Genomic DNA, 27,639 nt, shown 5'->3' with positions numbered 1-27,639 from the left:
AGGGGACAGCCCGCCCCGCCCGCCCCGCCCGCCCCGCCCGCCCCGCCCGCCGAAGCTCCGCCCCGCCCGCGGGCCGGCTCCGCCCTCACCTCCCGGCCGCCGCTGCCCTCTGCCCCGGTTGTCCAAGATGGAGGGCGCTCCACCGGGGCCGCTCGCCCTCCGGCTGCTGCTGTTCGTGGCGCTACCCGCCGCCGGGTGGCTGACGACGGGCGCCCCCGAGCCGCCGCCGCTGTCCGGAGCCCCACAGGTAGGGCAGGGCGGACCCGGCTGGCCGCTTTACGACTCCGACCCTCCGGGAGGCCCGGGCAGTCCACAATGACGCTTTCCACATCCCACCGGTGGGCAGGGGCGGGGGTCCGGGCCCCCGAAGGAGGTGTGGGGAGAAGCACCCCAGGAAATTGGGGCGGCGTGGGAGGCCGAGGTAAGAGGGAAGGGACCTACTGGGGCTGCGTCGCTGTGAGTGAGCCTCGAGCCACCCCACACTGACTCTCCGGCGGCCCAAGCCGGCGCGCGACCTGACGGGGCTTTGCCGTCGAAGCGCGCGATTGCCGGTGATCGCAGGCCTTCGTAATGGCGCCTTCCCGGGGTAGAGCCGGCGCTTGGGCAGGGAATGTTTGCGTGCTCGGGAAGTGTGGAAGTTGCCCACTTCGCGCGTTTCCAGGCCACCTGTGCCTGCTCGGCCTGCGATCGCGAGGGCCCGCGGTCCCGAGGCTGCGGGGCTCCGCTGGGCTGAGGTGGGCAGAGGCAGAGACCCGGCCCTCGCGCGACCTAGTGTTTTTGTCGGATGTTGGAGGAGAAGTTCTCACGGCGGGGCGCGATCGGCGGCGTCGGCATCCGCTGGGAACTCAGCCCGTCCTCTGGGGGCGGGGCCCAGCAGTCCGGGTTGGCGAGTCCTACAGGTGCTTCTGATGCCGGCTGAGGTGGGAGAATCGAGGCATCCTAACATTGAAACGTGGCTGATGCTCACCATTTCTGCCGTAGAGTCGTGCCTACCTAGGCCAGTATCAGCCTTTTTTCAGTAGAATGGTAGGGAAAAGTTTGAATATTTTAAAGTGCAAGTTTTCTGAGAATGACAAGAGACTATGTCGGTACACCTTATCTTACTCCTCAAGACTTGAATACGAACACTCTAAATATAAAGGTGAAGGGCACGGTAAATGTCACTTTGACCAACAAGGTGAAACCGCGTCTCTACTAAAAATAGAAAAATTAGCCGGGCGTGGTGGCAGGTGCCTGTAGTCCCAGCTACTCGGGAGGCTGAGACAGGAAAATTGCTTGAACCCAGGAGGCAGAGGTTGCAGTGAGCCAAGATCGTGCCACTGCACTCCAGCCTGGGTGACTGAGCGAGACTCCGTCTCAAACAAAAACAAAACAAAGCAAGTTTTAACGTTTTAGAATAATGACATTACCCCATGTGGGTACAAAAATGACGAGCATGTCTCAGTTCTGCAGGGCATTCCAAGAAGCCAGACATTGCCTGCCGTAAGAACCACCTATATCTGAAATTATATGTGGATCACAGTTGCATCTGGTTAAACAATAGGAATGTGATGGACAGGCACCAAGGGACCAAATAAAAGTGAAATAGTTCTAAAAAGTTCTGGAAATATGGACATTATTTTCCCATTTTTCAAGTTTTAAAGATTCATAATTGACACCTATGTGTCAAGCGATGTTTAGGTCTATATAATCTGTGAAAAATACATTTTGACTGCAGGCTTAAAATACACTGCATTGTCAGCTGGCTCTTAGTGATTTTATTATTTCAGTTCTCCCTTCTTGGACCTTCATTTCACTTTTGGAAAGTCCAGATCTAAACTCGGAAATTCACATATTAAGCTGGGTGCAGTGGCTTACGCCTGTAATCCCAGCTACTGGGGAAGCCAAAGCCAGAGGATCGCTTGAGACCAAGAGCTGGGTGTTGGCTGATAAGCCTGGTTAACATAGCAAGAGCCTATCTCAACAATAAACAGTTTCACAGATTAAATGAATGCTGAACAATAGAAAGAGAATCCCATTACCTGGACTGTGTTTGTGGGAAACTGAAGTCCCTTGATCTAAGTCTTCTCAACGTCTTATTGTGAAACATTTCCAAATAGGAAAGAATTTCACAGTGGTCCCATATATTGTATAAGTGCTGTCCAGTAGAACTTTCTGCCTTGATGGTTATGTCTTTTCTCACCTTGTGAGTAGCCACTGGACTGCTGTGGCCACTGAGCACTTGAAATGTGGCCAGTGCCAGTGAGGAACTGCTTTTAAATTTTTATTTAATTTTAATCAATTTAAATGTAAATAGTCACAAGTGATTAGTGTGTACCATATTGAACAGTGCAGAACCAGACTACCCTTAACATTACTAGCTTTATCACATCTGTCCATCCTCATATCTAGCCTGATATAAATTAAACTGGTTGAAGTCAGGAAAATTCTGCCTTCTTCCAATGACTCAGATTTATTGGATTATAAGCATTTTTCGGTTTTTATGTATGCAGTTGTCAGAAGTTGAGGTTATACAAGATTGCCTTTTTTTTTTTCCGAAACAGAATCTCACTCTGTCTCGCCCAGGCTGGAGTGCAGTGGCGTAATCTCGGCTCACTGCAGCCTCTGCCTCCCAGGTTCAAGCGATTCTCGTATCTCAGCCTCCTGAGTAGTTGGTACCACCGGCATGTGCCACCACACCTGGCTAATTTTTGTATTTTTATTTTTATTTTTTATTTTTGAGACAGAGTCTCAGTCTGTCTCCCAGGCTGGAGTGCAATGGCGTCATCTGGGCCCACTGCAAGCTCTGCCTCCTGGATTCAGGTTCAAGTGATTCTCCTGCCTCAGCCTCCCGAGTAGCTGGGATTACAGGCTCCCGCCACTATGCCCAGCTAATTTTTTTATATTTTTAGTAGAGATGGGGTTTCACTATGTTGGCCAGGTTGGTCTTGAACTCCTGACCTCAAGTGATCCGCCCACCTTGGCCTTCCAAAGTGCTGGGATTACAGGTGTGAGCCACTGTGCCCAGTCACTTTTTTTTTTTTTTTTTGAGATGAAGTCTTGCTCTGTCCCCCAGGCTGCAGTGCAGTGGTGCGATATTGGCTCACTGCATCCTCTGCCTCCCGGGTTCCAGTGATTCTTCTGCCTCAGCCTCCCAGATAGCTGGGATTACAGGCACGTGCCACCATGCCTGGCTAATATTTGTATTTTTAGTAGAGATGGGGTTTCACCATGTTTGCTAGGCTGGTCTCAAACTCCTGACCTCAGGTGATCCACCTGCCTCAGCCTCCCAAACTGCTAGGATTACAGGCATGAGCCACCATGCCTGACCAAAAAATAAAAGTCTTTATAGTAAATTCTTCTAATATTAAAATAACTTGGTCACCAAAGAGAGGCATTCAGAGGACACTTACTTTCTTGTATGCGTAACTATATATTTCACTCAGACATATTTTAAACAACCTGTCTATTACCTTTATTCTTAGGAACCCACTTGTGTCCCCAGTGGGCATCCTATGAGTAAAGGAATTAGAAGAATTGAAGATGGTTAGGGAGAAACTTTTCAGTGTCCCCAAGTATCGGGGGAACCAGCCCCTGATATTTCAACGTAGGTTCTTTTCTATTTTCCCTAAGTGTCGGCTGGTCTGAGGAATAAAGGGAAAGAGTACAAAAGGAGAAATTTTAAACCTGGGTGTCTGGGGGAGACATCACATGTCAGCAGGTTCTGTGATGCCCCCCAAGCTGCAAACCCAGCAAGTTTTTATTATGGATTTCAAAAGGGAGGGAGTGTACGAATAGGGTGTGGGTCACAGAGACCACATGCTTCACAAGGCAATAAAATATCACAAGGCAAATGGGGGCAGAGCAAGATCACAGGACCTGGGCGAAATTAAAATTGCTATTGAAGTTTCATGTCCCACTGGGCACTCACTATCATTGATAACATCTTATCAGGAGACAGGATTTGAGGGCAGACAACCAGTCTGACTAAAATTTACTAGGCAGATATTTCCTCATCCTAATAGGCCTGGGGGCACTACGGGAGACCCGGGCTTATTTTGTCCCTTATCTACAAATGTATAAGACAGACATTCCCAGAGCGGTCATTTTAGAGACCTCCCCCAGGAATGCATTCTCTTTCTCAGGGCTGTTCCTTGCTGAGAAAAAGAATTAAACAATATTTTTCCTATTTGCTTTTGTAAGAAGAGAAACATGACTCCGTTCCACCTGGCTTCCAGGCGGTCAGACCTAATGGTTATCTCCCTTGTTCCCTGAACATTGCTGTTATCCTGTTCTTTTTTCAAGGTGCCCAGATTTCATATTGTTTAAACACACATGCTTTATGAACAATTTGTGCAGTTAATACAATCATCACAGGGTCCTGAGGTGACATACATCCTCAGCTTACGAAGATGACAGGATTAAGAGATTAAAGACAGGCATAGGAAATCACAAGAATATTGATTGGGGAAGTGATAAATGTCCATGAAATGTTCACAATTTATGCTCAGAGATTGTAGTAAAGACAGGCGTAAGAAATTATAGAAGTATTAATTTGGGGAACTAATAAATGTCCATGAAATCTTCACAATTTATGTTCTTCTGTCACGGCTTCAGCAGGTCCCTCCGTTCGGGGTCCGTGACTTCCTGCAACACCCAAGCACTTTCTAAGTATATGCAACCCTGGCTCACAAGCCTGAACTTCCAGTTCAATCAGAAGTTCTCAAGAACAATAAATATGACCTGGCTCTGAACTCCTGGTCAGGAGGCAGTAAGGAGCGTGCTTCCCTTTTGCAGTGAAATCATTCAGAAATATCAGAAAAGAATTTCATTGAACTTGGTTCTCTGGAAAATATAGTGTGCTTGTGTCTGTTAATTGTCTTTTTCAAACTCTGTAATTTTACTAGGTAGGTGAGATATATATATATATAAAATATATATATATATATAAAGTTTTATATATATATATATATAAAAAGTTCAGTAAGTTGCTAACAATGTTGTGTATGTTCACTGCTAAACGGCCGAAGCTATAAAATGGTTTCCTAGAACAACATTGGAGGCTTACTTCTGGGCTGTTAGAAGAATAGTAGTTTATAATTAATACATTCTCTAGTTTGCAGAGGAGATCCATGTGACTTGAATTTGGACATAAAACAATATAGCTGTCAATCTGATGGCTCATTTTAGATGCACTATTGATTCTAACCCTCTAGATCAAGGTGGTCCAGGAGAAAGCCGGCTAGTTCTGAGGAATTGCTAGTTGGAAAGCTTCCTAGGCTTCTAGTTGGGAAGGGAACCAAAGTCACTCTAAATGTATGATGTGGGTCTTGTGTGGTATGAATCCTGTTCCACAAGTTATTCCTGGAATGAGCTCAACCTCATGAAATTTCACCAGTCTTATTCTCTCATTTATTGGAAATTATATATAAAGTATTGAGGATACTCAGGGCCAGCAGATGTACTTGTATATTCTTTTTGATGTTTATGAACAGTTTTCCTATTTTCTAAGTTAATACAACCGCAAAGAAAAAGTATTTGAGAGGAGTATTGTTTTATTCTAGAATAACAATGTCTATTTGTGAATAAACTTAGGAAAAAATTTGATTTACAAATGACAGATTGTAGTTCCTGTGGTCAGTGGTACATACTTCTTAAAATAGTGCTTGCTTCTCTATATAAAGCATGTCATCTTCAATAGTTGGGTATACTGCTTTTGATCATACCTTGAGAGGCAATAAAATTGGAACACTACAGATACTTGTATAAGAAGCACACTCAAGAAAGGGTCAGTGCAACTTTGGTCAGGTGTGGCTGATGCCCGTCATCCCAGCACTTTGGGAGGCCGAGGTGGGTGAATCACGAGGTCAGGAGTTTGCGACCAGCCTGACCAACATGGTGAAACCCCATCTCTGCTACAAATAAAAAAATTAGCCAGGCGTGGTGATCCCAGATACTGTAATCCCAGATACTCAGAAGGCTGAGGCAGGAGAATCGCTTGAACCCAGGAGGCGGAGATTGCAGTGAGCCGAGATCACTACTGCACTCCAGCCTGGGCAACAGAGCAAGACTCCATCTCAAAAAAAAAAAAAAAAAAAAAAAAAAAAAAAAAAAGTCAGTGCAATTTTGTTTATAAAAGCAAAAAAGTCGGAAACAACTCAGATGTCCATGGGTAGTAGAGTAAATAAGTAAATTGGTAGTCAGAAATGGACTACTGTGATTATAGCTATGTGCATCAACAGTATCAGCTAAAGTTAGGGAAGAATACATATACTGTTATCCCACTTACATAAAGCTCAGAAACAGATAAAGCTAAGCAACATATTGTTTAGAGAGAGACACACAGGTAGTAAAACTATAAAGAAAAGCAAGAAATGATTCAAATGGAATTGGGTGTAGGATTCCTTCTGGGGGGATACAGGGCAATTATGCAGAGCCTGCCAAGGCAGGGGTAATATTTTATATTTTATCCTCAGTGGTACTTACAGGAGTGCTTATCTTTTAAACTCTACATTTGCATATTATATACTCATGTGATACTTTTCACAAGTAAATAGAAAAAATATATATTATAAAAAATTAGACCTGGCGTGGTGACTCACGTGTGTAATCCCAGCACTTTGGGAGGCCGAGGCGGGCGGATCACGAGATCAGGAGTTCAAGACCATCCTGGCCAACATGGTGAAACCCCATCTCTACTAAAAATACAAAAATTAGCTGGGTGTGGTGGTGCATGCCTGTAATCCCAGCTACTCGGGAGGCTGAGGCAGGAGAATTGCTTGAACCTGGGAGGCGGAGATTGCAGTGAGTTGAGATCGCGGTACTGTACTCCAGCCTGGCGACAAAGTGAGACCCTCTGAAAAAAAAAAAAAATTATAAAAAATATGAATTGTAAATAAGGGTGGAAAAATGGCTATAAAATGGAAAAGATGGTCCTTTAAACTCTCTTAATGCTGTTATAAGTGATTGTACAATAGATATAATTGGAGGGAAAAGAGATAGCCATGTTATTCTCAATCTATGAGATGTAGACCTATCCAATTTACACAATACTTGTTTTACAGGACGGCATCAGAATTAATGTAACTACACTGAAAGATGATGGGGACATATCTAAACAGCAGGTTTGTCTCCTTTTCTGGTTTTAATATATAATTTAGCTAAGTGCTATGCAGCTTATTTGATTTTTTTAACCTGCATATCTAATTTAGTTAATCTTTTTTGACATGAAGAGTTTGCTATTATTTATAAATATTGGAATTAATGTGTATGCTGCTTTATTTTAAGGTTGTTCTTAACATAACCTATGAGAGTGGACAGGTGTATGTAAATGACTTACCTGTAAATAGTGGTGTAACCCGAATAAGCTGTCAGACTTTGATAGGTGAGTACTACTAAATTATTTCCATAATTGCTCTGTTTTTTTGTTTGTTTGTTTTTGTTATTGTTATTGTTTGTTTTTTGAGACAGTCTTGTTCTGTCACCCAGGCTGGAGTGCATTGGTGCGATCTCAGCTCACTGCATCCTCCACCTCCTAGGTTCAAATGATTCTCATGCCTCAGCCTCCAGAGTAGCTGGGACTGCAGGCATGTGCCACCATACTCAGCTAATTTTTGTAATTTTAGTAGAGACAGAGTTTTGCCCTGTTGGCCAGGCTGGTCTTGAACTCCTACCCTCAAACCATCTACCCTCCTCTGCCTCTCAAAGTGCTGGGATTACAGATGTGAGCCACTGTGCCTGGCCTGTTCTGTTTTTAATAATACTAAATTAGCAAAACAATTTTTGGATGTTATATATTTCCATTTTAAAGTAAAAATAGGCTGGGCGCGGTGGCTCACTCCTGTAATCCCAACAATTTGGGAGGCCGAGGTGGGCAGATCACGAGAGGTCAGGAGTTCGAGACTAAACTGGTCAACATGGTGAAACCCCGTCTCTGCTAAAAATGTGGTGTGTGCGCTTGTAATCCCAGCTACTCGGGAGGCTGAGGCAGGAAAATCGTTTGAATCCAGGAGGTGGAGGCTTCAGTGAGCTGAGATCACACCACTGCACTCCAGCCTGAGTGACAGGGCGAGCCTCTGTCACAAAAAAAATAAAAATAAAGTAAAAATATACATCACTGAAACAAGAGGATCACTTGATCCCAAGAGTTTGAGACTGCAGTGAGCTATCATCATGCCACTGCACTCCAGCATGGGTGACCGAGCAAGACCCCATCTCTAAAACACACACACACACACACAGAATCAGAATGTACAATAACACTAATGTGTTTAAAACTCTATTCTTATTTTATATTGGCTGCTTCTGGCATATTCACTATTTTCCATAAGATCAGCATTGATGAAACTGCATTTCTGGTAAGTTGATCTTGATGTAAGAATGTGCATAGAGGTGGGGCATGGTGGCTCTAGCACTTTGGGAGGCTGAGGCGGGTGAACTGCCTGAGCCCAGAGTTGGAGACCAGCCCGGGCAACAACCTTGTCTCTGCAAAAAATGCAGAAATTAGCTGGGTGTGGTGATGTGTGCCTGTAGTCCCAGCTACTCCTGAGAGGTAGGAGGATCGCCACTGCACTCCAGCCTGGGCAACAGAGTGAGACCCTGGCTGGGGAAAAAAAAAAAAAAGTGCATAAAGGTAGTAAATCGGATAGCAAAAGCCAAGAAAATGAATTGTCTGATTATCTAGTTTTCAGTTTACCCTTATCCTTATGTCAGTAGAACATTTTCTTTTTAACCTTTAAAAATTTTGAGTTGCTTAAAGGTAAGCAGATATGTTGCATTGGAATATGCCATATTATTTGGATGAAATAGCAAATACAAAGAATATACATACGATTTTTTTTTTTTTTTTTTTGAGATGGAGTTTTTGTTCTTGTTACCTAGGAGTGCAGTGGCACGATCTTGGCTCCCTGCAACCTCCTCCTCCTGGGTTCAAGTGATTCTCCTGCCTCAGCCTCCCGAGTAGCTGGGATTACAGGTGCCCGCCATCATGTCTGGCTGATTTTTGTATTTTTAGTAGAGATAGGGTTTCGCCATGTTGGTCAAGGCTGGTCTCGAACTCCTGACCTCAGGTCATCTGCCCGCCTCGGCCTCCCAAAGTGCTGGGATTATAGGCGTGAGTGACCGCGCCCGGCCCATTTGTTGTTTCTGTCAGTCTGTCTTTTAGTTGGGATTTTAACTTATTTACATTAATAAAATTACTGATACATTTGGATTTAAATCCTCCTTCTTAATTGTTTCCTCTTTGTGCCAACTGTTCTGTGTTTCTTTTTCTTCCCCCTTTGCCTTCATCTAGGTTAATTATTTTTGGTATCATAGTTCCCTTCTGTCTTGGTTTTACATAATTTTACTGTTCTTTTAGTGGTTACCCTTGCTACCAATAAATTAGTACTTTTGGCTGGGCATGGTTGCTCATGCCTGTATTCCCAGCCCTTTGAGAGGCCAGAGCTGGAGGATGACTTCCGCCTGGGAGTTCGAGACCAGCCTGGGCAACATAGGGAAACCTATGAGCCCGGTGTGGTGGCACAGGCTTGTTTTCCTAGCTACTTAGGAGGCTGAGGCGAAAGGATCCCTTGAGTTCAGGAAATAGAGGCTGCAGTGAGCTGTGACTATACCACTGTTGTCCATCCTGGGTGACAAAGTGAGAGCCTGTTTCAAAAAATGAATTTAAAAAATAAAAATAAATAAATTTGTACTTTTATCACTTCCCAAACAATGCAAGAACCTTAGAACACTTAAATTCCATGTATTCCCTTTTTGCCTTTGCGTTATTATTATGTATTTTAACTCTTTGTGTTCTTTTTTTTTTTTTTTTTTTTTTTTTTTGAGACGGAGTCTCGCTCTGTCGCCCAGGCTGGAGTGCAGTGGCCGGATCTCAGCTCACTGCAAGCTCCGCCTCCCGGGTTCACGCCATTCTCCTGCCTCAGTCTCCCGAGTAGCTGGGACTACAGGCGCCCGCCACCTCGCCCGGCTAGTTTTTTGTATTTTTTAGTAGAGATGGGGTTTCACCGTGTTAGCCAGGATGGTCTCGATCTCCTGACCTCGTGATCCGCCCATCTCGACCTCCCAAAGTGCTGGGATTACAGGCTTGAGCCACCGCGCCCGGCCAACTCTTTGTGTTCTTAAACCCCATGTGACATAATTATTATTGTTTTATGCAGTCCAGTATTCATGTTAATCATGGTTACCTTTTTCATTGCTCTTTATTCCTATCTGTGCTCCCCTCTATATCATTTGGTTGGAATTTCAAGTTCCAAATTTATTTCTTCTATCCCTGTTTCTCTGTACATTCTGCAACTCCTCCCTTACCCTCACACACATGCATTGTGCCCTAGTTGTCATTTTCCTTCGGCCTAAAGAATTCCCTTTAGTATTTCCTTCAGTACAGGTTTGTTAGCAGTGAATGGTCTGAGGTTTCATTTGTCTGAAAACATCTCTTTGCCTTCATTTTAGAAGGCTATTTTTGCTGGCTGTGGAAGCATAGCTTAGCATTTTTGTTTTAACACTTTATTTTCTCCCCTGCTGGATGAGACTGCCAGCCACTTTGTCAAGCTTTCTTGCCTCCTAGTCATTGCTTTCTACTCAGCTTTTCAACCTCTCTACCTGTTCTGCTTGGGAGTTGGCAAATGCCTTCGGGGGAAGAAGTCACATAGGATATTGTGCTCACCTCAGGGAGCTCTTTTCTTGGCCCTTCAAGTGCTGGCCGTCTTTAGCTTCTGATGCCTCTAGACAGATATAGGTTTTGTGTGTATATGTGGGTGTGTATTTTTTACATCTTCTAGCGGATCTTTGCAAGTGGTTCATTGCAAGAGGGTTGGTGTACTACAAGCTAATCCATGGTAGCTAAGAAAGGAAATGCTAGTACTATTGAAATAATAATTCTTTTGTTGTTGTATTCACTGGAAACAGGACGTGGAATGCAGCCTCTCTCCTCTTTTATGGCCATATTTTAGTCATCCCAGTCAGTGCACTGAGTTTGTTTCTATGATAACTGAAATAAATGCTCATCTTACCCAGTTACAACAGGAATCTTCAAAACATTAGATGCAGCAGCAACAACAAATCTTTAATTCTTTAAAGAAACTTTTTCTTTAGTTGGTGTATTTGTTATTTATTGCTGCATAACAGTTTAACCCAGAAATCAGTGGCCTAAGACAGTATTTATTATTTCATAGTTTCTGTAGGTCGAGAATCTGAGCTTGGCTTAGCGGGGTCCTATGGTTCTCAAAAGGCTGCCATCATGTCAGGGCTCATCTGGGAAAAATCTGCTTCCCAGCTCATTCATGTGGTCATTGGCAGGAGTCAGTTCCTTCTGAACTCTTGAACAGAGGCCTCAGTTCCTCACCAGATATTGGTTGAAGGCCTTCCTCAGTTCGTTGTCACATGAAACTCCCCATAGAGCGTCTCACAACGTGACAAATTAGCTTCATCATTGAGAGGACAAGAGAGACTGCCAGTAAGAAAAAGAGTTCTAGCAAGACAGAAGTCACAGTCTTTAATAATCTAATTGTGGCAGTAACATTCCATCAGTTGTGCTATGCTCTGTATGTTAGAAACAAGTCACTAGGCTCTGTGTAATGGCTCGTGCCTGTAATCCCAGCTATTTGGGAGGCTAAGGCTGTAGGATCACTTGAGGCCAGGAGTTCAAGACCAGCCTAGGCAAGATAGCAAGGTTGTCTCTTTCAAAAGAACAAAAAGAAAAAAAAAAAGACTGTCTCATTCATGGATAGATAGAGAGGTAACTAACTGACTAGTCACTAGGTCCAGCCCACTTGAGGAAGGAATTGCAGAAATGTCTGACTCCTAGAGGCAAGAGTCATTGAGAGGCATTTTTGAAAGCTGCCTACCACAGTAAGGAAGTCAGAATATGAAGGGCTTTGTTGTTTTTTATTTAATTTTACTCAGTATTAGAGGTACTGTATGAGGCTCTTCTCACATTGCTATAAAGAAATACCTGAGACTGGGTAATTTATAAAGAAAAGAGGTTTAATTGGCTCATGGTTCTGCAGGCTGTACAGGAAGCATGGCACCAGAATCTGCTCAGCTTCTAAGGAGGCCTCAGGAAGCTTTTACTCATGGTGGAAGGCAAAGGGGGAGGCAGTGTCTCACGTGGCAGAGCAGGAGCAAGAGAGAGCGAGAGTGGCAGGGGGGTGCTGTAACACCAAGCCATGAGGGATCTGCCCCCATGGCCCAAACACCTCCCACCAGGCTCCACCTCCAACATTGGGAATTACATCTCGACATGAGATTTGCGGGGGAACATCCAAACTATATCGGGCACCAAATTTGCAGGCTGAAGAATTGCCACTTGGGTGTATTTATATGACTGCATTTTCTCACCCATTGAGTCTCCTGTACCCTAGTCTTTGGGCTTACGGACATGGTGACACAGCACCTGCTGTTCTACGAGGCAGACCCACGAGTGTAATGGTCCGTTGAAACGTGGGGATGGACCATGAGAGAGGGGGTACCTTTGGCAGTGGTGCCTTTCAAAGGGCATGAAGGATTAGGCAGGCACACTAGAGAGAGGAGCAGTGAGGGGCCACATGAGGAGCCTGAGGACGACCAGTTAGAGGACTGGGAACCTCACAGAAGTGCCACTAAAGGTGCACGAGCAGGAGGCTGTGGACTGAAAACCACGTCACAGTGAGATGAGCCTGGCACTGTTGTCTGAATGGTTTGGAGGGGGGGACTAAAGCAGGGGAGAACAGGTAGGTACATCTTGTAGTAGTAAGTAGTTAATGAACTAGATATTGAGATATTCCAGACAAAGGAAGTAGCCCTATAGAAGCACAGAATCAGATTAAACAGCTGGGTGTGCATTCAGATTGTACATCTGGGTTCCTGTTTGGCAAATAATCTTCAGATTATTTGAGGGATAGAAACAAAATGCTCCATCTGTGGCGGGTGCATTGGTGTATGTTGCTTTATCTTTTTCGATAGCACTTCTACCTGAATAGAGTAACCATTGGCTCTATAAACCAGTTGCAGGTACTATACCCCATTTCTACTGGAGCAGGAGTAGGGGTTTCCTAGCTAGAGAAGAACATGGACAATAGCTAGTCCTACCCCATTATCCATTACCAGAGAGAAATGACAGACCTCCCCGACCCTCTTTCCCCATACCTGCTTTCTCTAATAGTAATGAGTCACTTATCGGGGAAAGGATTGAGAAAAGAACTCAATGTTCTTACTGCTTGGGCATCTTTTCTCACAGGATTTTGTGGATACATGAATGGATGAATGTATGTGCTTACTGTGTTAAAACATGGGATTGACTGTATCTTCTGGCTGGCTTTATAGTTATGCCTTGTTGGTTCCTCCTTGCCAACCTGTGTAAAAGAATAGGAAAGATGGGCCGGGCACGGTGGTTCATGCCTATAATCCCAGCACTTTGGGAGGCCAAGGTGGGTGAATCACTTGAGGTCAGGAGTTAGCAAGACCAGTCTGGCCAATATGGTGAAACCCCGTCTGCTAAAAATACAAAAAATCAGCTGGGCATGGTGGTGCAAGCCTGTAATCCCAGCTACTCGGGAGGCTGAGGCAGGAGAATCCCTTGAACCCAGGAGGCAAAGGTTGCAGTGAGCTGAGATGGCGCCACTGCACTCCAGCCTGGGCGACAGGGCAAGACTCCATCTCAAAAAAAAAAAAAAAAAAAAAAAGGAAAGATGTTGCTAGTGTGGTATTTCATACAAAGTCTAAAGATCAACACATTTTGCCCGTTCAAATGAGTGTAAGCAGTCATAAAGATTTGTCAGATTATCTTTGCTTTTAATAAATCTGAAATGGCATTGAGATCAGGGATGAAGAAAGCCAAAGAAATTGGTTTACAACTGTCTTGTTCCATGTAAATGTCATCAAAATAATCAAACTCAGTAACAAATTTGGTGGTAATTTTTGTTCAAAGTTGTCACTACTTTTTTTTTTATAGTGAAGAATGAAAATCTTGAAAATTTGGAGGAAAAAGAATATTTTGGAATTGTCAGTGTAAGGATTTTAGTTCATGAGTGGCCTATGACATCTGGTTCCAGTTTGCAGCTAATTGTCATTCAAGAAGAGGTAGTAGAGATTGATGGAAAACAAGTAAGATAGTATGTTTATTAATTGGGAATTAAATTATAAAGATTTAGATTTGTGCTAGGTATTTTGCATGTGTTCAGTTATTTTGTTTCTGACTTGATAAAAAAGGTGTCTAATGTTGCCTATATCCAATTATTTACAATTTTTGTATATTTATTTTAGCATTTGAAATGTATTTTTTAAATTTCCCATATTCACACATGTTTATATCACTTTAAAATGTATGGACATTATTAATTAGAAAGTAAGGAAAGAGATTCAATTTGGCTCATAGTTCTGCTACCATTTCCTCTATGGTAAATGAAGTCTCTGTGTGTAAATGAAGTAGAATCGAGATTAAGCTTATAGTAGTAAGTGTCAAAGCAGACAGGAATATTATTAAAGTTGCAAGTTAAGGGCCCCAAAGTGGGAGTACGGGGAAATAAAGAGTAATTGTCGGCTGGGCATGGTGGCTCACGCCTGTAATCCCAGCACTTTGGGAGGCCAAGGCAGGCGAATCACCTGAGGTTGGGAGTTCGAGACCAGCCTGACCAACATGGAGAAACCCCGTCTCTACTAAAAATACAAAGTTAGCCAGGCCTGTAATCCTAGCTACTCGGGAGGCTGAGGCAGGAGAATCGCTTGAACCCAGAAGGCGAAGGTTGCGGTGAGCTGAGATCGCACCGTTGCTCTCCAGCCTGGGCACAGCAAGAGCGAAACTCCATCTCAAAAAAAAAAAAAGAAAGAATAATTTATCTGAATAGGACACATGTTTTAGTTATATAGATCTGGGAGGAAAATTTGCTTTTAAATTTTTATGGGGCTGTGCCACTATTTAAAATAAAGAATAATTATATTTTCTTTCACAGGTTCAACAAAAGGATGTCACTGAAATTGATATTTTAGTTAAGAACCGGGGAATACTCAGACATTCAAACTATACCCTCCCTTTGGAAGAAAGCATGCTCTACTCTATTTCTCGAGACAGTGACATTTTATTTACCCTTCCTAACCTCTCCAAAAAAGGTAACTTAAAAGACCATTATTTAAAGTATTAAGGAGATTATTTATTTAGTTGGTAGCTTTATATATACTCTTGAACTTTGTTGTTTTTTACACTATTTGCAAAAGTTGCTATTGATCTTTAATTAATAGTTAATATGTTTGGAAATGAGCTTCTTTAAAAAATGCTTCATAACATGTGTTGCTTCATATGTCCGTTTAAGGATTTTAGGACTCTATTTTGAGCCTTAGTAGAATGTGATCAGTGCTGTTTGCATAGTGACATTTTTCAGTAATTATTCACTCTTACTCTGGGTACTGATCACAAAATATGTAATAAGACTATTGTAAAGGTTCATTCAGATGAAGAACTATTCCTTTTTTCACAGAAACGTAGAACTTCTAAAATTTTGGCTTTCTATGTGACAGAATCATAACTGCTTTAGCTCCTTATACATGTCTTCGTTTATAGCTCTCTTCTGGCATTTAAATCAGTGAACATTCAGATATGTTCATTTTTTCTCCCATGGTAAAATATGTATTCTTGCTATCCTAAATGCTATTATTGGTTTGGTAATCTTAGGTCTAGTAGGATAAGACACCAGCATTTTGGTAATGTTGCTCTTTCTCCTGGGTAGAAAGTGTTAGTTCACTGCAGACCACCAGCCAGTATCTTATCAGGAATGTGGAAACCACTGTAGATGAAGATGTTTTACCTGGCAAGTTACCTGAAACTCCTCTCAGAGCAGAGCCTCCATCTTCATATAAGGTAAATCAAGTATTTGGTGTTGTATTTATTTGGTGTTATCATAAGCATTCATGGTTATGATGAAGAAAATTGATCTAGCATTTAAAATGGAGTGGAAATTATGAAAATGGAACCATGGAGCATTGGTGATAAGGGACTCATCTTGGTCTTAATGTGATACTTTTAGGTATTCCTATTTTCCTCTTCAAGCTTTGTTTAATAATATTGTAGTCAGATCATGATTATCAAGGTGCTGGATTTCATGTGGTTAGAATTATCAATTCCACAGTTCTTTCTCATATCCAGATTTCTGTGTTTATTCTGCACCTGCTACCTTGCATACACACATGTGCATTGTGCCCTCAGGATCTTGCCCAGTGATTCAGCTCAGGTGGTTGAGAATGTACTTTCTGGAGTCAGCCTGCCCAGGCTTGAAACCTGGTTCTGCCGCAGACTAGTTATGTGACTTGAACAAAAAAATTTTTTTTTCTTTGAGATGGAGTCTCGCTCTGTCACTTAGGCTGGAGTGCAGTGGTGTGATCTCAGCTTAATCTTCCGCCTCCCAGGTTCAAGTGATTCTCCTGCCTCAGCCTCCCAAGTAGCTGGAATTACAGGCGCATGCCACCGTGCCTGGCTGATTTTTGTATTTTTAGTAGAGACAGAGTTTCACCATGTTGGCCAGGCTGATCTCAAACTCCTGACCTCAAGTGATCCACCCACCTTGGCCTCCCAAAGTGCTGGGATTATAGGCATGAGCTGCTGTGCCGTCCTTGAACAAATTCTTAATCTCTCTAACCTCAGTTTCTTTATCTGTACAGTGGGGCACCCACTTAATCTGAATAGTAGTGTAAAGTAGTATCTCATGAAGTTGTTATAAGGATTAAATAAGTTGGGTACTACATCTAAATATGCATTAGCACCTACTAATTTCTCGAATGTTACCTGTGACATTTATACTGCTTACTAGGAATATATTCATGGGTTCAGAGAGTATCCTGATATCTCTGATTAAGTAGGCCCCTACCCAAAATTCATTTTAAATGAGCAGGGTCTATGGTTGGTCTTAAAGGAGTAGTAGTTCTCACTGAAGGTCAGGATTGCATATTTGGGGTCAGTGTGGACAGTAGCACCTTTACCCTGTCTACCTAACCTCCCTTAGCAGGTCAGCCCCAGAGCAGACTGTCTTCATAGCCCATGCCATGAGTGCCCACCTTGGGTTCTTCTCTCACTCTTAAAGTATAGAAACATGTTTTGTACACAGTGAACTTCCCATTTGTTCTAAAAGCTATTAATATGTTTGTCTTTCTCTTCTTTCTCTTGTGCTCTAGGTACTGGAAACAGATAGTTGACTCTGCTCCATTTCATTTATAATGGACTAGCCTAACGAATCTCTTGTCAATTAGCAATTATTTTCTTTTGATTTGTAATTAGAAAACAATATAAATAATTTTACAGGCTATTAACATTTCTGTGCTTGTATTGTTAGAACACATTTTAAAATTATAAGTAACTTTATTGAGGCACATTCTAAAATAAAATGCACCGTTTAAAGTATACAATTAGTTTTGACAAATGTAGTCACCCATGTGACTACCAGCACAATCAAAATATAGAATATTTTCATCATCCCAAAGCTAAAACATTAAAAAATTTAAAGTTTATTCTTAGAGATCGATGCAACTTGCATATCTAATCAAAACTCCTTTTTCAGGTAATGTGTCAGTGGATGGAAAAGTTTAGAAAAGATCTGTGTAGGTTCTGGAGCAGTGTTTTCCCAGTATTCTTTCAGTTTTTGAACATCATCGTGGTTGGAATTACAGGAGCAGCTGTGGTAATAACCATCTTAAAGGTGCTTTTCCCAGTTTCTGAATACAAGTAAGTATTTCTTATTTTTGAAATGTTAGTATTTTTAATGATTAAAAAGTGAGACATATTTGCTATGTTTTAAAGTAGAAAATATAAAAATTAGAGAGGGTAAGACAAATGGGAGGGAAAATAACACCTACTGTTTTTCTAGCCCATCTTCCAATATTAGCAAAATTGAAACAGGGGGGGGTGGGGGGGGGGGGGGGGGGGGGGGGGGGGGGGGGGGGGGGGGGGGGGGGGGGGGGGGGGGGGGGATGTTGTAAAGTAGAAAATAGAAAAAATTAAGAGGGTAAGACAAATGGGAGGGAAAATAACACCTACTGTTTTTCTAGCCCATCTTCCAATATTAGCAAAATTGAAACACATTTATTGAATAGCTATTGGAATCAGGACATTCTTAGAGATTCAGATGTGAGTAAGACAAACTCTGCTAAGAACTTAAATCTAGTAGTGGAGGAAGGAAGCAAATATGTGTAATGGAAAATGCAAGTGTATGATCAGAGGTGAGCAAAACCAGACGACTTCATGATGTATTTTCAACCCCAGAGTGTCAGTTTAAAATGTAGTTAATTTCAGTAGACAAGCAGGATACTCATTGCAGCATTGTTTGTAATAGAAAATAAAAGCAAAAGAGGCTGGGCACGGTGGCTCATGCCTGTAATCCCAGCACTTTGGGAGTCCGAGGCAGGTGGATCATGAGGTCAAGAGATCGAGACCATCCTGGCCAACATGGTGAAACCCCATCTCTACTGAAAAAAAAAAAAAAAAAAAGGCCGGGTGTGGTGGCTGACGCCTGTAATCCCAGCACTTTGGGAGGATGAGATGGGTGGATCACGAGGTCAGGAGATCCAGACCATCCTGGCTAACACGGTGAAACCCTGTCTCTACTAAAAATACAAAAAATTAGCCGGGCGTGGTGGTGGGCGCCTGTAGTCCCAGCTACTCGGGAGGCTGAGGCAGGACAATGGTGTGAACCCGGGAGGCGGAGCTTGCAGTGAGCTGAGATGGCGCCACTGCACTCCAGCCTGGGAGACAGCGAGACTCTGTCTCAAAAAAAAAAAAAAAATTAGCCCGGACCTGGTGGCTCATGCCTGTAATCCTGGCACTTCGGGAGGCTGGGGTGGGTGGATCGCAAGGTCAGGAGTTTGAGACCAGCCTGGCCAATATGGTGAAACCCTGTCTCTACTAAAAATACAAAAATTAGCTGTAGTGGTGGGCGCCTGTAGTCCCAGTTACTCAGGAGGCTGAGGCAGGAGAATGGCTTTAACCCGGGAGGCGGAGGTTGCAGTGAGCTGAGATTGCGCCACTGCACTCCAGCCTGGGCGACAGAGTGAGACTTCATCTAAAAAAAAAAAAAAAAATTAGCTGGGTGTGTGGCACCCACCTGTAGTCCCAGCTACTCAGGAGGCTGAGGCAGGAGAATCGCTTGAACCTGGGAGGAGGAGGTTGCGGTGAGCCGAGATCGCGCCATAGCACTCCAGCCTGGGAAGCGAGCGAAACTCCCTCAAAAAAAAAAAAAAAAAAAAAAAAAAGTAAAAGCAAAATAAAAACCCTTTTAACTGTTTGTCAATGAGGGCTAATGAGATTTTCTCTGGCTGAATAAGTCCAAAATCTATTATGTGGGGGGAAATATGGCAAAGTGGTATGAACACATTTAGGTAAAACAAAAGTATTATGTGTATATAAATGCATAGAAAATTTCTGGAATGAGATAATGTTATCTTTAATGAGTGGGAATGAGAGCAGAGGTGGAGAGACTGACTTTGACTTCCTTTTGTATATTTTTTAGTCAAAAATTATTTTATAATAAAATTTAAAATGAATTTTTGTTAGTATTTTCCCAAGTCAGTCATTTTATTTATTTAATTAATTTGTTTATTTATTGAGTTGGAGTGTTGGTCCATCACCCAGGCTGGAGTGCAATGACGCAATCTTGGCTCACTGCAACCTCCGCCTCCTGGGTTCAAGCGATTCTGCTGTCTTGGCCTCCCGAGTAGCTGAGGTTACAGGCATGCACCACCTTGCTTGGCTAATTTTTGTATTTTTAGTAGAGACGGGGTTTCACCATGTTGGCCCAGGTGGTCTTGAACTCCCGACCTCAGGTGATCCACCCGCCTCGGCCTCCCAAAGCGCTGGGATTACAGCCGTGAGCCACCCCGCCTGGCCCATTAGTCATTTTAATTATCTTAACAGAAACAAATCTCAATGCAGATGACCACAGTTCTTGGCTTAGCTACATTGCATTATACTTTTATGTAACAGGATTTTTGGAAAAGAAGACCTAATTTGAATATTTACTTTTCCACTTGCTTCTTATGAGGTCTTTGAAGCTCCGACTTCTTCAGGTGTAATGATGAACTAATGCCTCACTTGAAGGATTGTTGAAAGTCAAAGTCATGAAGCAAGCAAAGCACCTGCAGAGTAAAGAAATATTAGTTGCCCCTCCCACCTCTTAGTTTATATTTCCACTGAAGAATTGGCATTCCCATTCCTTTCTGATACAGAAGTATCCTTATCCAAAATGCTTAGAACCAAAAGTGTTTCAGATTTCAGCTTTTTTGGATTTTTGAATATTTGTGTTATACTTACTGGTTGAGCATCCTCAATCTAAAATCCAAAATGCTCTTGGGAGCATTTCCTTTGCATATATGGAAATATATATATATACACACTTGTATATATTTTATATAAATATATATACGTGTGTGTGGGTGTGTGTATATATATGGAGAGAGAGAGAGAGAGAGAGATGGGATCTTGCTATGTTGGCCAGTTTGGTCTTGAACTCTTGGCCTCATGCCGTCCTCCCTCCTTGGCCTCCCAAAGTGCTAGGATTACAGGTGTGAACCCCTGTGCCTGGCCAAGCATTTTTCTTTAAGTATCATGTTGGCACTCAAAAAAGTTTTGGATTTTGGAGCATTTTGGATTTTGGATTAGGGATGCTTGACCTGTAATAAAAATTCTATAATTTAAGATTTTTTTTTTTTTTTTTTTTTTTTTTTTTTTTTTTTTTTTTTGAGACGGAGTCTCGCTCTGTCGCCCAGGCTGGAGTGCAGTGGCGCGATCTCGGCTCACTGCAAGCTCTGCCTCCCGGGTTCACGCCATTCTCCTGCCTCAGCCTCCCGAGTAGCTGGGACCACAGGCACCCACAACCGCGCCCGGCTAATTTTTTGTATTTTTAGTAGAGACGGGGTTTCACCGTGGTCTCGATCTCCTGACCTTGTGATCCGCCCTCCTTGGCCTCCCAAAGTGCTGGGATTACAGGCGTGAGCCACCGCGCCCGGCATAATTTAAGATTTTTTTTTCCCCTTTGGCTGCCAGGAAGTTCCAAACTTTTTTTGAACTTTCTTATGTATACCTGCATAGAAAATGGTGTTGTAATGTTTTTCTTTTGCCATTGTTTTGTTATGGGTTTCTCTGCAGGTACAGATGCAATATAAAATGAAAAACCAAATTTGCAGTTGTACTGCAGATGCTTCCTGGTAGAAAAGGATGTAATAGAGAACTATAGAGAGCAGTGAACTGAAAATGTCCCTTCTCTGTTCTTCAATTCTTATTCTTCTGCCTAGAGGTAGTCATTGTCAACTGTTTGAGTTGACATCTTTAATCCGAATTCTATGCACTAGTGTAAATGTATACTAGATAGTAATAATTGTTTATCAACTCAGATTGTTAATTGTTCTGCATTGCATTTTTCACTTCATACAGAGGTTTCCCAAACTGTCTTGGTTTACAGTATCCTTAGTGTGCCAGTAATTTTTTTTAATGCCCCTATATGTAGGCCAAAAGACAAATTTAAAGATTTTTAAATTTTGTCCTTTTTTTTTTTTTTTTTTTTTTTTTTTTTTTTTTGAGACAGAGTCTCGCTCTGTTGCCCAGGCTGGAGTGCAGTGGCACAATCTCAGTTCACTGCAAGCTCTGCCTCCTGGGTTTATGCCATTCTTCTGCCTCAGCCTCCTGAGTAGCTGGGACTACAGGCGCCCGCCACCATGACCAGCTAATTTTTTGTATTTTTGGTAGAGACAAGGTTTCACCTTGTTAGCCAGGATGGTCTCAATCTCCTGACCTCGTAATCCATCTGCCTTAGCCTCCCAAAATGCTGGGATTACAGGCATGAGCCACAGCACCTGGCAATTTTGTTCTTAAATTACTAATTTAAGAAGTACTAGTGGGATGTGAATGCCTATAGAGCACTACACAATACCTCATACCTTGGCATCAGTGGGAAATTGACATCCTCATTTCTTTTTTAGTGTTAGTTTTGTACAGTATTTGCTTTTTATCATAGTAACCACCTGTGTTATCCATTTTGTGTTGCTTATAAAGTAATACCTGGGCTGGTTACTTTATATAGAAAAGAGATTTATATATTTAGCTCATGGTTCTACAAGAACCATGTAGGCTGTACAAGAAGCATGGTGCTGCCATCAGCTGGGCTTCTGGTGAGGTCCTCAGGCTGCTTCCACTCAGCAGCATCGCAAGGCAAAGGGGAGCGGCATGTGCAGAGATCACATGTCAAGAAAGGAAGCAAGAGGAACAGCAGGGAGGTGTCAGGCTCTTTTTAACAGCCAGCTCTCCAGGTAATGAACAATGAGAACTCATTCCCCTCCCCTCTAGAGAGGGCATTAATCTGTTCATGAGGGATCTGTCACCATGACCCAAACACTTCCTATTAGTCCACACCTCCAACATAGGGGATTAAATTTTAACATGAGGTTTGGAGGGGAAAAACTTTCCAAATCTAGCACCACCAAAACCCAGCTTTGGAAAGATTGACTTCACTGAATATTTTGCAGTCTAATGTTAAAACCATGAAGTAACCTCAAACTAGTATTACACATGAAGTCTCTTGAAAATTTATAATATTCTGTGGTGCCGCCGTGAGTGTGCTCACCAACCCAGGGTCCTCAGTGCAGTTTGGGAATCATAGACCTAAGACCTTATCTTATCACTACATATATTCTTTTTTGTCCCCTTAGTTATTTTAATTCCATTTTATTTTGTATTACTTATTTTTGAGACAAGGTCTCACCTTGACACCCAGGCTGGAGTGCAGTGGCTCAGTCATAACTCACTGCAGCCTCAATCTCCCAAGACTCATGTGATCCTCTCACCTCAGCCTCCTGAATAGGTAGGACTAAGGTGTGTGTCACCATGCCCAGCTAATTTTTTAAATTTATATTTTGTAGAGCCAAGTTTTCCCAGGCTGGTCTCAAACTCCTGGGGTCAAGCAATCCTTCCACCTTGGCTTCCCAAAGTTCTGGGATTACAGGCATCACCCACCGTGCCCAGCCCTTAATGTTATTTTTAACTGACATGTCATAATTATGTATAGCTTACCTATTCTTTTTATGGCTGCATAGTTCTAAAGGAGATAGGAAAAATACTTTGGTTTTTTCCTACTCTGACACTCTGGAGTACTTCATATTGGGCACCAATACGTGTGTGGGGATTTTTCCCCACCGATAACCAATTCTCCAGTGGACACCAGCGGGGTGTCCTGTAATTCTTTCAGTTCTGATACTTTCCACCTGGACATAGCTTCAGATTCCCACGGGCTAAGGGCTTAGTTCTACAAGACTGTCCCCCTTCAGATGCCAGTTGTAAGCCCCAGATTCTGACCAGCTGGGTTAAAGAGGTTCCCATGACCTCCTCTTTGGGTTTGCTTAATTTGCTTGGGATGTCTTTGGGGCGGCTCACAGATCTCAGGGAAACACTTCCACTTACTGGTTTATTACAAAGGAAACATGAACAGGCAGATGGAAGAAGTGCATAGGGCAGGATATGGGAAGGGAGAGAGGGGTTCAGAACTTCCCTGCCCTCCCTAGGTGCACCTCTATCCAGGCCCCATACCTCTGTGTGTTCAGCTATCCAGAAGCTCTCCAGACCTAGTCCTTTTGGGGTTTTTTTTGCAGGTTTCATCACACAGGCATGATTGATTGTATCATTGGTCACTGGTGATCAACTCAACCTTCAGTACCCCATTCCCTTCCTCAAGGTTGGGGGATGGGACTGATCTCATGGTTGATACCCCTGGCAACCAGCTCCCCTGTTGAGGCTATCCAGGATCTCCGCCCCCCCTCTACCATCAGTCATCATTAGCATCCAAAAGACACTTACCACTTTGGAGATTTAAGGGCTTTAGGAGCTATTCCAGGAAGCCAGAGGAACCTACAAGTCACAATATCACAGGTGTTCCACAGTATAGATATACCTTGACAAAACCATTCCTCTAACTTTACATAATTTCCAATTTCATGTTAATCCCAGTAATGTTCTAGTATATTCTTGCACATATATTTCTTTACACATGTGTATTTATGTACAATAGATTCCTAAAAGCAAAATTACTGGGTCACAAGTAATTGTATTAACTCCTTACAACCTGATGATAATCTTTTTTGGTTTTGCTACTAAAAATATAATTCATCTTAATTTGCATTTTCATCTTACTAGCATCTTTGCTAGTTTAGGTCTGGGTGGGTTCAACATCTTTGTGATAATTGGTTATATATGATTCTCTCATGACTTGCTTACTTCGAGCCTTTGGCCGTTTTTCAATTGTGTTGCATTTTGTAACTACTATTATATAAGAGCTCTTTGTCTATTATACATATATAATGCACATTGCAGATTCTTTTTACTGATCCCAGCCTATCATTTGTGTTTTGCTCATTTATGGTATCTCATATCATACAAAAGCTTTAAATTCGAAGTCTAAGCAATTCATGTTATTTATGGCATCTAGGGTTTTTATTTTGCCTACTAAGTAGGCCAGACTTTCCTATCTTAAAATTATGGGGCTTTTTTTGTTTGTTTTTTGTTTTTTAAAGACAGGGTTTTGTTCTGTTGCCGAGGCTGGAGTACAGTGGCAGTGTTATCAAGGTCCGCTGCAGCCTTGACCTCCTGGGTTCAAGCGATCCTCCTGCCTCAGCCACCCAAGTAGCTGGGACTACAGGCACTTGCCACCATGCCTGGCTAACTGTTGTTGTTGTTGAGACAGAGTCTTGCTCTGTTGCCCTGGCTGGAGTGCAGTGGTGTGATCTTGGCTTGCTGCAACCTCCACCTCCTGGTTTCAAGCAATTCTCTTGCCTCAGCCTCCTGAATAGCTTGAGATTACAGATGCCCGCCACCATGCCTGGCCAATTTTTGTATTTTTAGTAGAGATGGGTTTCACTATGTTGGCCAGGCTGGTCTCGAACTCCTGACCTCAAGTGGTCCACCTGCCTTGCCTCCCAAAGTGCTGGGATTGCACGTGTGAGCCCAGCCATTTTTTTTTAAAACTATTTTGTGTAGAGACAGGGTCTCACTATGTTGCTCAGGCTGCACTCCTTGGGCCCAAGCAGTAGGCCCACTCCAAAGGTGTTGGTATTACTAAGGGCATGAACCACTGTGCCCAGCCATTATATTTTCTTAAAATTAATTAATTAATTTATTTCTATTTTTTGAGACAGAGTCTCACTCTGTTGCCCAGGCTAGAGTGCAGTGGCGCAATCTCTGCTTACTGCAGCCTCCACTTCCCGGGTTCAAGTGATTCTCCTGCCTCAGCCTCCCAAGTAGCTGGGATTACAGGTGTGCACCACCACGGCCAGCCAATTTATGTATTTTTAGTAGAGACAGGGTTTCACCATGTTGGCCAGGCTGGCCTCGAACTCCTGGACTCAAGTGATCTGCCCGCCTTGGCCTCCCAAAGTGTTGGGATTACAGGCGTGAGCTACTGTGCCCGGCCAAAATTTATTTTTTAGCATTACTTTTCTGTATACTTTTAAAGCTAGAGTTCTCATTTTATTTCCCAAACAGAGGCCATTTTTCCATTAGTAATTTCTCATTGACTTAGAATGTTACCTTATTATAAACTAAATTTCCATATATGTTAAGTCTTTTTCTGGACTCTTTTCTGTCCCAATGATCTATTTGTCTATTCCTGTGCCAGTAGCACACTTTTACTCTCATGTTTTGTTTTTGTTTTTGAGACAGGGGCTAACTTTGTCACCCAGGCTGCAGTGCAGTGGCACGATCTCGGCTCACTGCAGCCTCCACCTCCCGGGTTCAAGTGATCCTCCCACCTCAGCCTCCTGAATAGCTGGGACTGCAGGTGTACACCACCACGCCCGGCTAATTTTTTCTGTTTTTAGTAGATGGGGTTTTGCCATGTTGCCCAGGCTGATCTCGAACTCCTGGGCTCAAGTGATCTGCCCTCCTCAGCCTCCCACAGTGCTAGGATTATAGGTATGAGTCCCTACACCTGACCTACTATCATGTTTTAATAAAGAGAGCTAGTTAAGGCAACTTTGTCTTCTCCCCATTGTTCTTTTAAAAAAAATCTTATGGCTATTCTTGCAGTTACTCCCCTGTGAACTTTAGAATCTGTTTGGTTCTATAAACAACTAACCTCTGTTGGTGTTCTTATTAGAATAACACCAAATTTACAATATAGGGTCCTAGATTCAATCCAAAGACGTACTCTCTGGTCAGAGATTTTAAGTAACAAAAAGAGCAACACAATCTAAAGACCTAAGGTTGTGTTCTAGTGGTGAGTGTTGTTTAGAAAGGGGCTTAGGCTTAGGCTTTTTGCTCAGCCTGGGTGTATCTAGGAACCTAAATCTGTCTTGGAGATATATACTTACCCTGTTCTTCCCTAAAATAGGAAATAATGAACTTCCTCGATGCCTTTCTATTCTCTCAGCCAGTTTGGCTGAAGTGACTTTGGGCTCAGAGTTTGTACAACCACTATGAATTTTTAAATAGAATGCAGCAAAAGAACCTAACCTTAGGTATATATTATAACCTTGAAGTAGCCTTTTCTCACTATCAAACTACAGGCAGAGGAAACATTTAATTTTGATAGTAATTAATCACTTTCTATTTCAGAGGAATTCTTCAGTTGGATAAAGTGGATGTCATACCTGTGACAGCTATCAACTTATATCCAGATGGTCCTGAGAAAACAGCTGAAAACCCTGAAGATAAAACGTGTATTTAAAACGCTGTTTCATATCATGGACTCCAAAGTAGCTTATTGCCTCCAAATTTGCCACTTGAATATAATTTTCTTTAAATCGTTAAGAATCAGTTTATACACTAGAGAAACTGCTAAACTCTAAGACTGCCTGAAAACTGACCTTTACAGTGCCAAGTTAAACTTTACCTTATTCTCGGCTGGGCGCGGTGGCTCACGCCTGTAATCCCAGGACTTTGGGAGGCCAAGGTGGGTGGATCATGAGGTCAGATCAAGACCATCCTGCTAACATGGTGAAACCGTCTCTACTAAAAAAAATACAAAAATTAGCCAGGTGTGGCTGTGCACACCTGTAATCCCAGCTACTCGGGAGGCTGAGGCAGGAGAATTGCTTGAACCCAGGAGGCAGAGGCTGCAGTGAGCCAAGATCACGCCATTGCACTCCAGCCTGGGCGACAGAGCAAGACTCCATCTCAAAAAAAAAAAAAAAAAGTTGACCTTATTCTCTAAAAGGGCTGGCTATTCATATGATGAATTGTTAAGGAAAACTTAAAGTGGAAGAGAAGACATGTGAAGAGACTTTGAAATTATCAAAAGAAAACAAAAAGACCAGACAAAATCTCATGTGCCAATAACTTTTCAAGGTGCCTTTGTTAAGGGAATTATATCCACTTAATTACTATAATATATAAGACTTTATGAAAAGCACTTTATAAAATTCTAATTTAAAAGCTCAAGAACTTAACACTTATTTTTTTTATTTAGTAGTGTGCCTTTATATGAAGTGTGTGACTCACTATAAAATCACTGAAGTGTATCATGATTTGATTGTATCCTGTACCAAGACTACTTACCTTGAATGCGCCAAGATTTAAAAGTAGTATGACACGTTCTCACTCCAAAATAAACTTTTTTTTTTTTTTTGAGGAAAAAAGTATAGCCGTTTTGGTTACACCGATATAAAACCTTTGCCCAGGTAAGAATGACCGAGATGCAGGAGTAGGTATACTTTCATTTACACTGGCTGAAA

The 27,639-nt window shown here is 42.5% G+C and overlaps 1 protein-coding gene across 1 annotated transcript; it reads left to right on the top strand.

Moving 5' to 3' along the window:
• Positions 1–27,546, top strand: GINM1 (glycosylated integral membrane protein 1). The gene is made up of 8 exons (XM_050787176.1): positions 1–247; positions 7,044–7,103; positions 7,267–7,363; positions 13,907–14,058; positions 14,904–15,060; positions 15,675–15,805; positions 17,496–17,659; positions 26,522–27,546. Exons 1-8 carry the CDS (start codon positions 128–130, stop codon positions 26,631–26,633), a joined length of 993 nt encoding a protein of 330 aa, XP_050643133.1. The 5' UTR covers positions 1–127; the 3' UTR covers positions 26,634–27,546.
• Positions 27,547–27,639: the final 93 nt, after the last annotated feature.

This window comes from Macaca thibetana, chromosome 4, assembly GCF_024542745.1.
Source record: "Macaca thibetana thibetana isolate TM-01 chromosome 4, ASM2454274v1, whole genome shotgun sequence".
Taxonomy (NCBI): domain Eukaryota; kingdom Metazoa; phylum Chordata; class Mammalia; order Primates; family Cercopithecidae; genus Macaca; species Macaca thibetana.
The sequence above is the reverse complement of the archived record's forward strand: the minus strand, read 5'-3'. Positions and strand labels throughout refer to the sequence as shown.

Bases quoted from the DNA above. Each gene is read 5' to 3' on its own strand.
- GINM1 (XM_050787176.1), top strand. From the start codon at position 128: ATGGAGGGCGCTCCACCGGGGCCGCTCGCCCTCCGGCTGCTGCTGTTC. The intron at 7,104-7,266 runs GTTTGTCTCCTT...CTTTATTTTAAG, and splicing joins GGGACATATCTAAACAGCAG to GTTGTTCTTAACATAACCTA. The intron at 15,806-17,495 runs GTAAATCAAGTA...CTCCTTTTTCAG, and splicing joins AGCCTCCATCTTCATATAAG to GTAATGTGTCAGTGGATGGA.